At 46.7% G+C, this 17404-nt stretch overlaps 1 protein-coding gene across 1 annotated transcript in view; it reads left to right on the plus strand.

Annotated features, from left to right (window-relative positions):
* Nucleotides 1-522: 522 nt before the first annotated feature.
* Nucleotides 523-17404, plus strand: part of TINAGL1 (tubulointerstitial nephritis antigen like 1) — a 37982-nt gene continuing 21100 nt past the window's right edge. The window contains exons 1-3 of the mRNA XM_081334921.1: nt 523-820; nt 5644-5977; nt 10292-10355. Coding sequence (XP_081191047.1) covers nt 5677-5977; nt 10292-10355 — 365 coding nt within the window. The 5' untranslated portion in view covers nt 523-820; nt 5644-5676. The remainder of the gene's footprint in view (nt 821-5643; nt 5978-10291; nt 10356-17404) is intronic.

Consider the following 17404-nt stretch of genomic DNA (forward strand, 5'->3'; position numbering starts at 1 on the left):
CGAAAGTCGCCTTGGAGGAGCGACGAGCGGGGAAGAGGATTCTCCGATCGACTGTGGGAGGGTGGCGGGCCCCCCCCTTCGACTTGGAACAGGTCTTCGGACCGACGAAGAAAGGATCGACCAGTCCCGTGGCCCATCGTTAATGCCGTTTCCAGCCGAGGCCAAATCAACAACTTAGCACTTGAAAGCACAGCGGAGGAACTGGGTGAGACCTGCCTTCTCTCTCCCCCACCCACCCCAACTTTCTTTTCTTTGCCTGTTAAAAGCCCCCCGAAATTGCTTCCCCCTGCGAGGAGAGAGGGAAGGCAATTTTTTTTCTTCTCCCACCTTCTCAAATGGCAGCGTTTGAATACATTTTTTTTTTGGGGGGGGGAGAAAGCACCTTGGAAAAATATAATTAGCCATCCTGACTTTGGTGACCGTATCCTCAAGCCGCAGCTGATGGCAGCTGCGGCGGTTTCCAAGAGAAGCCGAAGTTGGAGAGCGGCCGCTTCGAGCGGCTGCAGCGGGCGAGGCTGGCACCGAGCCTCGGATTCTTCCACTGGATCCCAGGATCGAGTCCAGTCAGTCTGCCCACCGGCCAGCCAGCCAGCCAGCCTGCCAGCCAGCCTGCCAGCCTTACCTGACTCCCTCGCTCGGGGCTCCGGAGTAGGCAGGAAGGGAGGGCCCGAGGGAGGGGAGGTGGGCTGGGAGTCCCCGACTCCATATAAGGACGAGGGCCGGGACGGCGAGGGGAGAGGGACGCGCGCCTGCGACGCCTGACTTTGGCCCGAGCAGAGGCGGAGAGACCGACCGCTCCGTTTGCGCAAAGACGCGCCAGGTAGAAGCCTTTCCGCGGGGCAAAATTCTCTTTTTCTTTCTTTCTTTCTTTCTTTCTTTCTTTCTTTCTTTCTTTCTTTCTTTCTTTCTTTCTTTCTTTCTTTCTTTCTTTCTTTCTTTCTTTCTTTCTTTCTTTCTTTCTTTCTTTCTTTCTTTCTTTCTTTCTTTCTTTCTCTCTCTCTCTCTCTCTCTCTCTCTCTCTCTCTCTCTCTCTCTCTCTCTCTCTCTCTCTCTCTCTCTCTCTCTCTCTCTCTCCTCCCTCCCTCCCTCCCTCCCTCTTCCCACTTCACTTTCTTTTCTTTTTGCCTTCCTCACCTGGCTGCCTCTAATGCTTACAGTCAGGTTAGGGCCGGGGCCGGGGGGACGCGGATGATGGGGAATGCAGTCCCAGGAGCCGGGAGGAAGAGGAAGGCAGGGCGCCCCAGATTTTGGGCCGTGGCTATAAGGGGGGGGGAAGGGAATGCGTTTTATTAAAAGGCACCAACTTTGGGGAGCTGCTCCTCACAGAGGCATCTGATGAAGTGAGCGGAGAGCCGATGCATTTTTAATAAAATGTGGAAAGGTGTTCCCAAACGCCTGACTTTTTCCATTGCAAAGTTTTCGGATTTGGACCCCGGCAAAGCCGAAATCTCTGTTCCTTCTTGAGCTCTGAAGGTGTGGTCTCTTGGCTGGAGTCAGGCATGCCTAACCACACCGCTTAAAAAAATAAAACAAAACAAAAATCTACTTTTTTCTTTTTTTTCTTTTTCTTGCCATATGCCAAGCTTGGGGAATGTGAACCGTTGGTTTTTGAGATAGCTGCGCACCTTGTGTGAACTCCAGCAATTTGGATCCTTTCCGGGAACAGTGCATTGGGTGATTCTCCTTCCAGAAAAAATGGGTTAATTCAGAAAGCAGGTGAATGGGTGGTGTGTGAACACAGCCCTGGTGTCTGATCAAGCGGAACTGGCTTAAGTGGGCACAGCAGGTGATTAAAATGCAGAAGAGGCAAGAAAGAATGGAATGCTACTTGCCAGCACAATATTGGAAAAGGCGTTTCTACAAGAATAAAAAGGAGGGGGTCTTTGGCGCTCTCTGAGTTTGGCTGCTTTCTTGCAAACGTTTCATTATACCCAAACGAGGTAATATCGTCAGTGGGTGATGTTACCTAGTTTGGGTAAGGAAACGTTCTGCAAGAAAACAACCAAGCTCAGAGAGTTCCAATTACCCCTCATTTCAACCTTGAGCAACAAATATTCTCCATTATTGAATAAAAATGCCCCGTGCATTTGTTTAAGACTCAGGAGTACTGAAATAAAAGGATGGATGGATTGATCGATTGGTCCACTCACCAGCCCTAAAGGATGATGGGCTTGATTTTTATCCCCTTTCTGCCAGAGGAAGCTCGTCAACCTCTAAAAAGAAGGTTAGGAAAAGCATTTTGGAAAGAAAACCTTAACCTTTCTCCCAAGGTGACAGATGTGGCATGCAAAGCATTTTAGAAGGTCATTTCTCCATTTTATTAAACAGTTTTTTCAGTGCTATTCTGAAGCGTCAGAATTTATTATTATTATTATTATTATTATTATTATTATTATTATTATTATTATTATTATTATTATTATTATTATATCCATATTAGTTAAGCATTCAAGCAGAGGTGCACTGAGACTGATTGGCATGTATTCAGTTCAGAACGTGCGGCTGAGGTTTGCGTTTGGGTGGCTGGCCAGGCACGGATTTCCTTCCTCCGGTGTAACTGGGTGGGGCAGCAACAGACCTTTTCACTAGATGGTCACCAGTGCAGCTTTTACAACTGTACAAAACTCCCTTGGGTCACCAGAGGGACCTGAGACGGAGGGATCTAGTAGATCAGGAATGTCTTCTGGGATCGTTGCATACTCCTGGTGCCCCTGTCCAAAGGCTTCTGAAAAGAAATGAAAGAAAGAAACGAATCCCATCTGAGCTTGAACGCACCTCTGAAGCTAGAGACCCCAGAGTTCGCACAGCTGTTCCAGGGCAGATAAGGCACATGTGCATAAAAGCAAACCTGCCTTGGACTTTGCTGAAAGAGGTCAGGGAGCAAAGTTAATCAAAATTGTAACTCGAAGCTCAGTGGGACGGCCTCGCATCCCGGAAGACCAAGTGAAAGGTGCACGGGAAAAAGTCAGAGGAAATTCCTTCCTTGGCTTTTGACCTTCGGCTCCTTCCTCCGGAGTTGGTGGCCACCGTTGCTGCTGCTGCTGCTTTTGGAAATGATGACCTGCTGCATTGCTGCAGGCTGAGATCATCCAAGAGATCTTCATTCCTGAAGAGGGGAAGGTTTGGGGGAGTTGAAATAAGTTTCCGAAGGGCAGGAGAGGTTTCCCTGGCAAAGGGGTGGAGATGGTGGCTACCTGGCACATAACGTCTGAAGTAGGGGATAGTGGACTTTAAGCCCAGGTTTTCTTCTGTAGGAACCCTCCTGCAGGTTTATTTGGGAGTTCTATTATTTGGGAGTTCTAGATTTGTATTTTTCCGCTTTTTGATTAGATCACACGCACAAGAGAAAAACATCCAGAGAAGAAGCCGTATATGTGTAGTGTTAGTGTCCAGCTCCCTGGGAAGTGAAAGTGAAAACCATTTCACCTTGGCTGGGGGTTTTTTCACAACTTGAAAGACCAGGTGAAAATAGGATTGAGCAGTCCGGGGTTCAGCGTCTTGTGGGATCCCTGGCCTTATTTCAGCATGTTGTGTGAAGCAGATCATCTTTGGCTCATAGAGCAGATCAGTGAGCTGGATAACCTCTAGGCATCCCTCAGTCATAGTCCTGGTATAGTTGAAGAAGACATTTTAGCATCCTGGGATTCTTCTCATCCTCACTTAGCAAAGAATCAGAGTTGGGGCTTGCCCACTTAGCTTTGTGGGGACAATAGAAGCAGAGCATCCAACCCCCCAACCCATCTCTGTCTTTAAGTTTACCTGAAATAATTCACCACAGACTGACTGCTCGGTTGAGCTTTGGACCAGCCAAGGTGGGAAAAGGTCACTTGTGAAGTGCAGCAAGGAAAGATGTGGCTGTGGCGGTGTGGACATGGGGTGGCCCTTAATTAAATCTACTTTGCAAACCATAGTGAGAAACTGAAGGAGCCTAAGAGTCCTGGAATTAACTTGCTGTGACATACTAGCTTCTGAGTCTCCACTAAACAGGCTGATGTGGGATGGTTATCCTTTCCCCGCCCAGTTCAAGTGAGCTCTTTCAGGTCGAGAGTTCAGACTTTTTGCTTGCTTTTCTCCATTCTGGGTGGCCATGTAAACAGGACAATGTCCTGAACGCAATCTTTGCTTCTGAGAGCTGGCTAGGAAGGCTGTGCTCAGGAGACATGGTGGGACCAGCAATAGACAAGACAATGTAACAGAAATTATTTAGGCCAGATTTAGAATTTTATAGGTAAAACACTCACAAAAACCTACCCATGCTGAGGTGCTAGAAAGGGCAGGATAAGACACTCCAAGAGGGACCTGAAGAATATTTGGAAAAGCAGCAAAGTTATTCTTGACCTCAACTCCTGGTGTCTTCATGCACTGTTGGGAAATTCCCAGCCAGGCAAAGAGGAGGGATCAAATGAGGAGTTAGTCTTGAATTGTTGCATAGCAGCAAGAGGCTTAAGATTGACACCCCCTAAGTTCCATGGGTCCTTATCTCTTTATTCCCAAGAGAGGGCAAGTAGTCTGGGAGATTCTTGTATTATAGTTGGGTACAATCAGGGCTTTTTTGTCATAGAACGCTCAGAACGGAGTTCCGGCACCTTTTTGGATGGAACCTTGTAGGGTAGGCAAGGCGGATTGTATGACATGTGTGAGTTCCGGCACCTTTTTCTTTTACAAAAAAAAGCATTGGGTACAATAAACCTGAACCCTTCATATTTGGATCTGGGTGCTTATGTCTGACATGGACACCTTCATGTAGTTTTGTTGACTGTAGTACGCAAGGGATGGGCTAGTGCTATCTTCCAGGTAGTTGGTTCCCCTATTATCCTGGGATTTCTAATCCAAGTGAGAACCAGGGGTAGAGGAAAGAGGAAATGGCCTTGAGGGACAGGAGGAAAAATCACTACCAAGACATTGTCCAGATAAACCTTGAGCCTTGGTGGAGCAGTGGGCTAATGCCTCCTTAAGTAACACCAGCTGCCTGCAATTAGTGCAGGTTCGCATCCCACCAGGCTCAAGGTTGACTCAGCCTTCCATCCTTCCGAGGTAGGTAAAATGAGGACCCAGATTGTTGGGGGCAATTAAGCTGACTTTGTAATAATGCCGCTTGGGGTGTGTGTGAAAGCCCTAACAAGCAGGCATATACATAGAATGAAGGCTACTGCTAAGCTTGTAAGCCGCCCTGGTTCTTCGGAGAAGGGCGGGATATAAATGTAATAAAAATAAAAATAAATAAATAAATAAAATAAAAGAAACCTGAGTTTGAACAGAAATGTAACCTAAGGAAGCACACTTCCTAGTTCTCACAAAGATAAAGGGATGGGGGGGGGAAGCACGTCCAGAGAAAAAGTTTCTCTTCCTATAGTTTTACAACACATGTAGTTCTGGCTTGCATGATAGTGTATTCCTAGTCTGATCCATCTTGAAGGATTTACCTCAGGTTGTATGTGATCATAGTTAGCAAAATCCCTTAGGAGAATGTTTGGTCTCTGCCTCTTGATGACTCAGTTTAGGAAAAAATCAATGTTTCTCCCAGTGCTTCCCAGCCTACCGGTGGGCAATTCGTCTCCTCCCAATGGGGGTCTGTTCTTAGCAGACTGGGCTAGGTGGGAAGGAGAAGTTGTGATTCCAGATGTATTTGTCTCCTCTCTCCAGAACGTCTGAGATTCAGTAACTCAGAAGGACACCATGAAAAGCTGGATTCTTCTGTGCACCTTGCTCTTCATGGCCGAGACTCTTCCCGCTCGGGTGCATCGTACGCGGAGGGAACTGGCGCCTGGATTGCACGAACAGGGGATACGGGATGCAGAAGGCTCGTACTGCGGTCGGCAGGATGCTTGTTGTCGTGGGAGGGATGATGCCTGCACCATCCCCTACTTTGATACCCTTTGCTACTGTGACCTCTTCTGCAACCGAACCATCTCTGACTGTTGCCCTGATTTTTGGGAATACTGTTTGGGCATTAAACCACCGTATTCAGAGCAGAAAGGTAAGCTGTGGATCTGAAGTTACATCTGATTTGAAGGACTTGCAGGAATTTCCTGCTGAATTAGAATCAGGGCTGGTTTAAGCCAATTGAGCCCAGCCCAGCAATGGTGCCCTTTGGCCCTTCCGTTGGTTAACTGACAAGATGCTAAGATTCATTCAGTAAGGATGTGCTTAGGATACCAAGGGAAAGGGGCACCATAGATTCCCTCCTCCCCCTCCCCCCGCAGCTATCATGCCTTTATTTCTTTCACTGTTTTCAGGGTTGAAAACAGTGACAAAATTAAAGGCATGATAGCTGGGGGGGGGAAATCTGTGGTGCCCCTTTCCTTTGGTATCCTAAGCACATCCTTATTCTTATGGTGAATGCAGGACTGATCAGAATGGAGAAGAAGGTCTGTGAATAGGAGTCTTACACCTTCTCTTTATTTATTTTTTATTACACTCAATAGAAGAGAATATTTTAGCTCAGGGTTGAACTTGGGCTCTTAGATGCTCTTTGACCCCGGCTGTCTTGTTGCAGACGTTTCATTACCCAACTAGGTAACATCATCAGTGCTAGAAGGGAGTGGGTTTTGCTCTCTGTTTATATATAACAGATTTGCTCTTTCAGTGTGGTAGTGTCTACCAAGAAGAAACTTGGAAAGCACAGCTTACAGGGTTTCCCAGGCCAGATGCTCGGGAGTGAGGGCGGTGCCAGGGGAAGGCAACTTCAGGTGAGGAGGAGACTGGCATGGACAGGCAGGGGAAGCCGAAGGACCAGGCGGCGCAAGGCTCCCCTGCCACCTCCCTCTGCCTGCCACACTCTTTCCTTTGCAAGCAGACAAAACTTCCAGTCTCCGCCAGTTCTCTGGCTGGGCGAAAAACATTTGGGCACCTATGGGGAAGTTTTGTCTGCTTGCAAATGGGCCGCTTGGAAATGGAGCGAGTTAAATGAATTTTGTCCCATTTTATGACCCTTTTTTTTGCCACAGGTGTTAAGTGGCAAATCACTGCAGTTGTTAAGCTAGTAACACAGCCGTTTAGTGAATCTGGCTTCCCCATTGACTTTGCTTGTGAGAAGGTTGCAAAAGGGGATCCTGCAACCCTGGGACACCGCAACCGTCACGGATATAAGTCAGTTGCCAAGTGTTTGAATTTTAATCACGTGACCATGAGGATGCCACAATGGTCATAAGTGTAAAAAATAAGTGTGCAGGTAGTCCTCAACTTACAATCAATCATTCAAAGTTACTGTTCTGAACCAGCCCTCTTCTGGCCTTGTAATAAGGCAAACCCCTATTCAGAAAGAAGAGACTGGAGAGCGTCCAAGGCTAAAAGGCATCTGCCAAGATTTATTACGCAGTTAACAAAAACACTAGAGCTTGTCTTCTCAAGCGGAAAAGTTGCTTTCAGCAACCAGCCCCTCCCCAAACACTCCTTTTATAGAGAGCTCAGGGCGTGGTCTCCCTGTGCCTCCTCCCGAGGAGTCCCGCAGCCTTTCTTTGTTTGTTCCTGCTCGACTGCCTCCTGCGTCGGGCGTCCTTGAACAGGGCCAGCTGTGGGTCATCTTCCTCCGCACTCTCGGGCTCACGCAGCTGAGAAGAGGTCCCCGGCTGAGGGCTCTGCAAAGCCTCCAAACCGTCATCAGCCGGTTCGTTTCCCTCCTCCCCCTCATCTGAGTCATCCGATACATCGGAGCCGGCTGTCGGACCCACAGGCTGGCCCTGAGTCACAACACTTACAACGGCACTCAGAAAACTGACTTATGACCATATTTACACTTGTAACTGTTGCAGCATCCCCCTGGCCATGTGTTAAAAATTCGGACACTTGGCAACTGGGCGTGTATTTGTGACGGTTGCGGTGTCCCAGGGTCACGTGATCCCCTTTTGCAACCTTCTGACAAGCCAAGTCAAGGGGGATGCCAGATTGACTTAACAACCAGGTTACTAACTTAACAACTGCAGTGATTCACATAACGAATGTTACAAGGAAGGTCGTAAAATGGGACAAAACTCACTTAACATCTGTCTTGCTGAGCCGTGGAAATTTTGGGCTAAATTGTGGTGCTCTGTTGAAGATTACCTGTAGTCTATATTCTGTAATCTCTGATACCCTAATGTGATAAGCAAGTAATTGGACTATATTTGGCTGTGGATCCTTCATTATCAGGAAAGTTTTTGCCAGAGGCTAACCGATCTTCAATTTCACCTCTTGGCAGTATCTTGTCAAACTGTTTGGCAACGAATGTGTGTAGGCCAATCAGATGTTTCAACCCAAAGCCACACAATTCATCTCTACCTGGCGCTGACCAATTCTTACTCTTTTCTCCACCACTTCTGCTCTTATTGCAAATTCTTCCATTTCAGGTTCTTTTTTTTTGGCTTTATCCATCTTTTTCACCCAAGCTGCATTCTTGTTAGAATGCAGTACTGCAGGCTACATCTGCTAACTCCTGGCTGCCAGCAGTTTGGCAGTTCGAGTCTCACCGGCTCAGGGTTGACTCAGCCTTTCATCCTTCAGAGGTTGGTAAAATGAGAACCCAGATTGTTGGTGGGCAATAGGCCGACTCTGTAAACCGCTTAGAAAGGGCTGTAAAGCACTGTGAAGCGGTATATAAGTCTTAGTGCTATTGCTATCAAACAACAACATCTGTTTAGCCCAGGCCTTTGGGAAGCACTCAACTGGTAGATAAAAAAAGCCTGACCCAATCTAAACATCTGACTGACTATGCGACAAACCATAATAAGTTCTTAGGTAAAGAAATCCTGCAGGTAAGGAAATGCCTGTCTAGGCTACCACTGCCTTTCTGAGAGCTGTAATCCCAAAAGCTATGCCAAGGAATTTTAAAATTAAATTGGATTTGAATATTCTCTGACTGACAGGTCTCCTGTTCCATGGCAGCTGAGGGCTCAATGCAACCTTTCACGTTTTCAAGACTCAACATTTAACTTTCAAAATGTGTTCTGGGCAGAAGTCTTGGATAAAATCAAACTTTCACCTCTTCGGACCCACTTCCACCCAACCTTGTTGAATAATGGTGGAGGTTTAAATACAGTTTAAGTTTTCACCACCCTTTGGAAAGCTTTTAAAAGCCAGGCATTTGTCTGATCCATGTATATTTATAAGGGAGTGGGGTCCTGAAACTATAAGTAATTGTTCAGATGAAAAAGGGAGTGGGAGAGAACCACTGCAGGGCACAGATTTGTGAATGTATCGTGTTCTCTTGCACGTGTAAAAACATAACGATTCTTTAACTGCCTGCAAATAAAACAACAAAACATTTCCAGGGAAGATGTTACTGGGTTTGTAGCATCTGATTTATTGAAAAATACACAAGCAAAGCATAATAATGTTGTACACTGTCTAGAATCACTTTCCACGAGAGATGCGGATGTATACATTTGATTAATAAAATAAATTGCACAGTAAAAGTAATTGCACCTTTCTTTTTTCCACTCCTCAAATGAGCAACTGGAGCTCAATCTTGTCAACCCCAGTTCTCCTCTCTCTTCCTTCTCCTCTCCTCTCCCCTCTCTCTCTCCTGTACCATATTCTTAAAAGTTCAAGCTGCATGGTTGTAATTCTAAAGGTTTTGGCGCTACTTCATCTCACCTCTCATCTCTTTTGCAGGCTTTCCCAAGCTAGCTCTTTCCAGATGTGTTTGCAACCCCTGGAATGTCCAGGGCCTGTGGGTGGGAATCCTGGGAGTGATAGCTCACAGAGGGTCCGGAGGCTGCCACCTGGGCAAATACCGTTCTAAGGAACAGTGCATTCCAGATGCAGGAGGGGAAAGATTGTTTGCCAAAGGGGAAAGTCTCCAACCTCTATTTCCCCTGAATGAAAGATCACCCCATAAGCCAGGTTTTCTGCAAGCTATTGTATCACAGGCATTTCAGGACAAACTCTGGTGGCCTCACTCGCGTTCTGATGTCATTGCAAAAACCATCCAGTTGGTGTAATATGCCTTCCAGCTGATGTCAACAACATGATTCGTGCCATTTGTGCCATTACATGATGCATGTAATGCCACTGGCTCTCCCTCTTTGCACACACCCATGATTTTAGTTAATAACAAAACAAGGTCTTTGTTGCCACTTCAACAATGTAATCTAAATCAGGGTGTCTAGCCGTGACAATTTTAAGACTTATGGACTTCAACCCCCAGAATACCCCAGCCAGCATGGCTGACTGGGGGATTCTGGGAGTTGAAGTCCGTAAGTCTTAAAGTTGCCAAGGTTGGAGACTCCTGGTCTAAATGCTGAGCCGTCTTACAATATTTAGAGCTCTGTAGACTAACTTTTTTTGTTCTGGCATCTTTTTTCCCCCCCACCAGACTGCATTCGCAATGGTGTCAAGTTCCACCCTGGAGCAACTTACCGGGATAATTGCAACCTCTGGTAAGACTTGGGTTTTGGGATCTCAGTCTATTTCTTCTATCAGTTTTGCTCTGTCATACAGGATGCTGCACCTGTGGTAAATACACACTGGTTGCCAAGTGCTGAATTTGATCAGTGAGTGCAGAGTCGCTGTGATGGTTGTAAGCACAAGAACTGGTTGTAAACCACTTTTCCCAGTGCTATTGTAACTTTGGATAGTTGCTAAACAAATGGAACTAAGTCAAGGATTACCTGTAGTCTCACAAGAGCCAAAAAAAAAGAGCCAGACTCTCACAATACACCAGAAGAAATGCTGCTGTGCTTCCTTGGAAACACAGAAAGGGGGTCCTTGTGGTTAAAAGTTCAAACACCCTGGATCAGGGCCAGCTCTGGAGGTGGTTGAGGTCCTCTAGGTTACTGGTTGGTCAGAGAAAATGCAAAATGGTTAGAATGTTGTCATTTCAATCAGGGGAGCCCAACCTTGGCAACTTTAAGGTTTATGGACTTCAATCCCCAGAATTCCCCAACTAGCATGGATGTTAAGAATGGGAACATTTAAATCAGAGGTGTCCAACCTTGGCGACTTTAAGACTTGTGGAGTACAACTCCCGGCCAGTACAGTATTCTCGGAGCTGAAGTCCACATGTCTTAAAGTCGCCAAGGTTGGACACCCCTGATTTGAATGTTCCCATTCTTAATCCCCCTATCATGCTTCAGAGTTATGTGATGCTGGATGCTCTGGGAAAATTAACATAGTAGCTTCCCACCTCTCAGTCAAATAAGGGTTGAGGAGATGTGGTGATCCTGGTTTGTCCCACAAGGACTTTTCTCAGCCCAACATTTGTTCAAGGAAACCAGATTCTAAACTTGGGCTTGTTGTGGGTGAATGAATCAATATACAGTCCCAAGGTTCTAATCTGAATCCCTTCCAGAGGTATTGGACTACACCACCATTCAGTGGCTCTGCTGGCTGAAGACTAACGGGAGTTGTAACTCAATAACACCTGTAAAGTACTGTGTGTACAAAGGACAGTCCTACCAAAATCAGGGCGATGCCCATGAGTTTGAAGTGCTGCAAAGTTGCCAATCTCTGCAGAATAGATCTGGAAGTTGTGCTCTGAGAATTCCCTGCCAACTCTTAAGGGTGGGGATTCTGGGTATTGTAGTTCCCCAGTACTAAAAAAAAAAGAGAGACAAAATGAAGGCAAGGCGCATCTCCTCGTCTCTTTTTCCATTCTTTCCATTCTCCCGTTTCTCCATCTCTCATCCCACCCTTGTTTCCACTGCCTTCCCCCTCCAAAATGAGCTTATAGGTCCTATAAAAGGAATGAAGGCCAAGAGGCCAATGGCTGCCTTCAGGGGCTAGGGTGGGGCGTTCTTCCAAGTAGGGCTTGTGGGTCTGTTTATGATTGGGGGCAAAGGGAGAAACTTTGGAATGGAGAGGAATTTGAACTATGTGCGTTGCCAAGTGCCCGGGGGCTCTTGTCTACTCTGAGCCACATGGATACACTCAACAGAACTGGGCATGTCAGCCTTGAAACTGGAGTTTTAGCTGCGATCTTTCTCATTCCCACTGGCTGCCTTCATACAACCTGCTCAATACAGTTCCTGGAGAAACCAATGTCTGGGTTTAGCCAAGATGCTGAACCCTAAGCTAAAGAACAGCCTGGATTCACACCCCCACTGAGCTGCATTTTAGAAAACAACAACAACAATCCCAGTGAAAACTAACTAGGTTTCAGAAATTGAATCACAGCTAGATTATTCACTGCCCCAGTTCAGAGAGTTGTGCGAATGCAGCCGCAGGCTAAAGTGGATGCAATCGAAACAGCAATCTTATTTTCTCAACAATCACTTCCGAAAAGGTGGGATTATTCTTTCAAAATGGCGGGAGACAATTTGTCGCCTGGTAAATTTGAGGCTGTTCTTAGAAGCAGGTGTCAGAAAAGTTCTGAAATGCAAATCAGAAGTTCAGCCACCAGCTGGCCAAGCTGGCTGTCTCTCGATCCCGAGAAGCACCTTCAGAAAGTCTGGCTTCCAGCTGGCCTTTTCTTAAAGGACTTCCCATCTTGGGCTGCTTCCAGAAACAGGCCTCTCTAAGCACCATCACTCAGAAATGTATGAGCTGCTTTTGCTAATGTAGCCCATAAAAGGAGAAACGTTTGCTATCACTGGAAGGGGGAGGGGTTAGGGGGAGGGGGGTTTTTTGGACCGAAAGAAAATGCCAGGCATTGCACGAAGGGCAGCTAATGCTGCTTGTGGCTGCCTGTCAAGGAGGCAAACATTTCTTAATGGGTGTTTCTTAATCTTCTATGAAAGGGACTGTTGTACTTGGTATATTCCACACAGCCAAGGTGGCTGCTTAAATGCAGCTCCATCCCCCAGATGCAACCTGCACAGCTGTCATTCCTGATCTTTGCCCTCCCAGATGTGTTGGATCATGACTTCCATTCTCAGCCAGCCAGCCAAGCCAAACTGGGACAGCATCGTTCCAAGGAAGGCGGACGTAGAAGATATTTATATCACATCAGAATTTCCATGCCACTATTCTGTAAAATGCATTACTGCACCAATAAAAGAGAATAGCTTTGTAGCTTGAAATGAGAGGGTGCTTGCTGCTCTCTGAGCTCCGTTGTTTTCTGGCAAATGTTTCATTACCCAGACTAACACTGTTAGTTAGCACTGATGATGTTACCTAGTTGGGTAATGAAACGTCTGCCAGGAAACAGCCAAGCTCAGAGGCACCAAGGACCTCTCATTCCTGCACATCCTGGTTATGTCCATTAACATGGATGGCTTTAAGAGGGGCAGGGTTAAATCCATGGAGGAAAAAGCCCATTAAAGGCTTTAAAGTTTCAATGGTACTTCCGGGCTGGAGTTACCTTTCCTGTATAGTATCACCTCCAAAAGTCATATGGTTGCCACAGGAATAAATTTCTAAATTAGTAGATACCTTAGTCTGCTCCAGTAGAACTTTTCTTATTAACTTAATGCGTGTCTCTGTGTGTGTGTGTGTGTGTGTGTGTACATGTGCCTTTGAGTCAGTGCTGACTCCTGCCTGGACAGATCTCTGCAGTTTTCTTGGAAAGATTTTGGAAGTAGGGTAGTTTGCCATTGCATTCTTTCTAGGGTGAGAGAGTGGAACAGAAGTTACCCAGCTGGCTTTCATGGCTAAGACAGGACTGGAACTCACAGTCTCCTGGTTTCTATTCTGATGCCTTAACCACTGACTAGACTAAACTGGCTCTCTTTTCCAATTCTACGCCCCAGCTAATACCTTCCTCTAATAGGTTTAAGCTGTGCAATTCCAAACTAAGCTTAATGAGGCTTCAAAACTAGAAATTAGCTCATCCATAAAAAGAATATGGATTTCTGCTGTTGTCTGTAGTTCACACTACTGTTAAACTGACTTTGTTTTGGGCGTTTCTGTGTCTTTGAATCAGTGTTGACTCCTGGCAACTGCCTGGACAAATCCTTGTAGTTTTCTTGGCAAGAGTTTGGAAGCGGTTTACCATTGCCTTCTTTCTAGGGCCAAGAGAGAAGGTCCAGCCCAGGGTTACCCAGCTGGCTTTGTGCCCAAGACAGAACTAGAATTCCCATTATCCCAGTTTTTAGCATGGTGCCCTAATCACTACAACAAACTCTCAAGTTCCTAACTATCACTTTATAAAGCACCGAGTTCTGAATGCACTACTAAGGTTTTAAACAAATTGAAACAGGCTCCTAGCAAATCTACAAAGATATTTTGTGTGGGACGAAAAACATACATATTAAGACAAAAAAAAAAGGAAGGTTTAAGGAGAGAGGTGATATCCTGGCCCCCATTCCAATTACATGAGTTAGCAAAAGTCTTTGCTTCTTTGCTTCCCATGCAGTAGAACTAGCCAATTTCCAGGTTGGGCAGAAAAAGTCTACGTGCAGCTTCTTTGGGAGTGAAAAGATCCAAACTTATCTCTTCATTTGCACAGTTTGTATTTTGCAGCCTCGAGAGTTTGTATGTTACCGACAGCAGACTAAGCCTAACCACCAGTCTTCTGTTATGCATGCCACACGGTGTGTTATATATTGCACTTCTTTTTATGTAGCCTGGGTCTGTGACCCATAATGAATGTCTATGGAGATTCTCAGTCCTCCAGGTCATGCTTGTCCCAAAGGTGCTTTTTCAGGAGGCAACTGGACTTCCTTGTTTCTCTTTGAAGACGTTTCGCTTCTCATCCAAGAAGCTTCTTCAGCTCTGACTGAATGGTGGGGAATGGAAGGATTTATGTTCCTCGCAGACAGCTGGTCATTTGCATTCTTTTAGAGAGTCGTTGAGGCCATTTGGAGGTTTACCTGGGAACTCAGGATCACAAGGAGCATGAACGGATTCCCAGACAACACTGCAGACTACGGGAAGCATTTGCGCTTCAGTTTGAGAGTCAGACAACACAGACTCACCCCCAACAGCCTGCACTGGTCTTCAAAAGTGAAGGGACCCAGGGCAGAAAACATCCTGCAGCCAAGAAGGCTTCCCACCCATTTGCACTCCTCAGGTGACCTTGAGGACACAGAAAAACCTCCAAATGGCCTCAATGGCTCTCTGAAAGAAGGCAAATGACCAGCTGTCTGCAGGGAACACAAATCCTTCCATTCCCCGCCATCCACTCAGAACTGAAGAAGCTTCTTGGATGAGGAGCGAAACGTCTTCAAAGAAAAACAAGAAAGTCCAGTTGCCTCCTGAAAAACCAGCTTTGAGACTTATAATAAAGTTAAGTAAGCAGAACTCGATTTAATGCAGTGAAATGGCGGGAAGGTTGGGTCCGTTCCCCCTCCCCCCGCCCAGCCTTGAGGGTGTGATCAGTCTGACAATTAAAGTTATTTTCTTTCAAAAATCCACTTAGCTCCCGACTGGTTATATGATGGGTCAATATGGGTTTTGTAGCATCTAGTCCAGGGGTGTCAAACTCAATTTCATTGAGGGCCGCATCAGCATTGCGGTTGCCCTCAGGGGGCTGGGTGGGCGTGGCCTGGGTGGGCGTGGCCTACTGGGTGGGCGTGGCTAGAGTGCGTATGGCCTACTGGGTGGGCGTGGCCAGCTCTACATCGTTCGCATCAAGGGTGCCTATGGGGGCCTGGGCAGGAGTGGGACAGATCTGGGGGTCTCTGGCAGGAGGAGGGTCTCTGGGCCAGGGCCAAGGCAGTGGGGGCCGTTCCCTCACTGTTTCCAGGATGGCTTTGCGGGCCGCATGAAACCACTTTGCAGGCCGGATCCGGCCCCCAGGCCTTGTGTTTGACATGTCTGCTCTAGGTGACTGTTGGACCAATCGCCTTATGCATGAAAGCTGGTTGGGGGACCTTGTGTCAGTCGCTCTTTCTCAGCAAAGCTCATGTTAAAGGGTTGTTTTCGTGGGGAAAATAGGAGGAGGAAGGGCTGTTAGGTATGTTTGTCACCTCAAGTTGTTTAGCAAAGTAATAAAGGTAGGATACAAATAAATACAGAATGAAACCAATTGGGTTGACTCCAGTGGTGGGGTTCAAATATGCAAACAACCGTTTCTCTGTGTGGATGCCGCTTCTGGAAGTCCATTCTGGGCCTGGGCAACAAAAAATGAGCTACTGGTTCTGCCAAACTGGTGCGAACTGGCTGAATCCCACCACTGGTTTACTTCTGCTAGGAAGCTATTAGGGGAAAGTACACCAAAACATCACCTGGGAACACGAAGCACGGTGACTTTAACTTGGGCAGGGTGAAACTGATGAAAGAATTATTAAATTGACTAGACCCCATTGTGCTATCTAAGGGCTAGTGCAGGGGTAGGCAACCTCAGCTCTTTTATGACTCATGGACTACAACTCCCAGAATTCCTGAGTCAGCACAGCTGACTCAGGAATTCTGGGAGTTGAAGTCCATGAGTCATAAAAGAGCCAAGGTTGCCTACCCCTGGTCTAGAGGCTAAAACATATGAAGAACCATTGGGAATGTCTAGTCCAACCCCCGGTACGTGGACCTGCACCGGGCTGTGGCATGCCAGCAACCAGGCCACACAAACAAGCGAAGTCCCATCCGCGGGATGCAGGCAGCACACAAAACCATGCTCCCTCCGGTCCACGGAAAAATCTTTCTCTATGGACCCGGTCCCTGGTGCCACAAAGGTTGGGGTCCTCTGGTCTACTCTACGATCAGCAGGACTAGGGTGACATGATAGCAGTCTCCCAATATCTAAGGAGCTGTCACAAAAAAGAGGGGGTCAAGCTATTCTCCAAAACACCTGAGCGTAGGACAAGAAGTAACAGGCAGAAGTTCATTAAAGAGAGATCTAACCTAGGACTAAGGAGAAATTTCCTGACAGTGGGATCAATTAATCATTATTTACCTCCAGACGTTGTGGGTGCTCTATCACAGCTGACTCAGGAATTCTGGGAGTTGAAGTCCATGAGTCATAAAAGAGCCGAGGTTGCCTACCCCTGGGCTAGTGGATGTCCAATTAGCTGAGCTTGGTGGATCCCTAAAAACCAAGGAGGGCTCCAAGACCTCGGAAGAACGTGAATGGAAGCCTTTCAAGGATTGTTAAGGCTGCAGGCTGGAAGTCAAAACACTTCCTGACAGAAAGCAATGGCCGACCTATTCTGTATGGCTGCCAAGAAAATTACCTCACTCAATTCATGATGTCACCAGGAACTGTCCTTGACTTGAAGGAGACTTTGAATGGGCAAAGCATGAAGGAGAAGGTGGGCAGGAAGGGTGCCCCTATCTCCACTTCTCTCAAGAGATTATTGGTGGACAGGAAAGGACTGATGTCATTTTTTTTCCTTTTTTAGTAACTTACATCAAACGCCTAGGAGTAAAGAGGAAGGTCGCAGCTTGTGTGTGTCCTTATACATGTCTGACCCGTGACGTTGGCCTGAAAAGAGAGAACAGCTACTGCAAGCCAAATGCAGTCATCTTTTCTAACTCCAGTGATTTCTCTTGCTGTTAACCTTTAGCACTCCCGTACTAGACCAAGTAGCTTTCTCTGCGGTAGATTTGCCAACTGAGCACGTGGACAGAGTCACTCAGGAAACAAAACACACAAAAGAGGTTTTAGGGCAAT

This window comes from Vipera berus (genome assembly GCF_964194415.1).
Source record: "Vipera berus genome assembly, chromosome: 9".
NCBI classification, from domain to species: Eukaryota; Metazoa; Chordata; class Lepidosauria; order Squamata; family Viperidae; genus Vipera; species Vipera berus.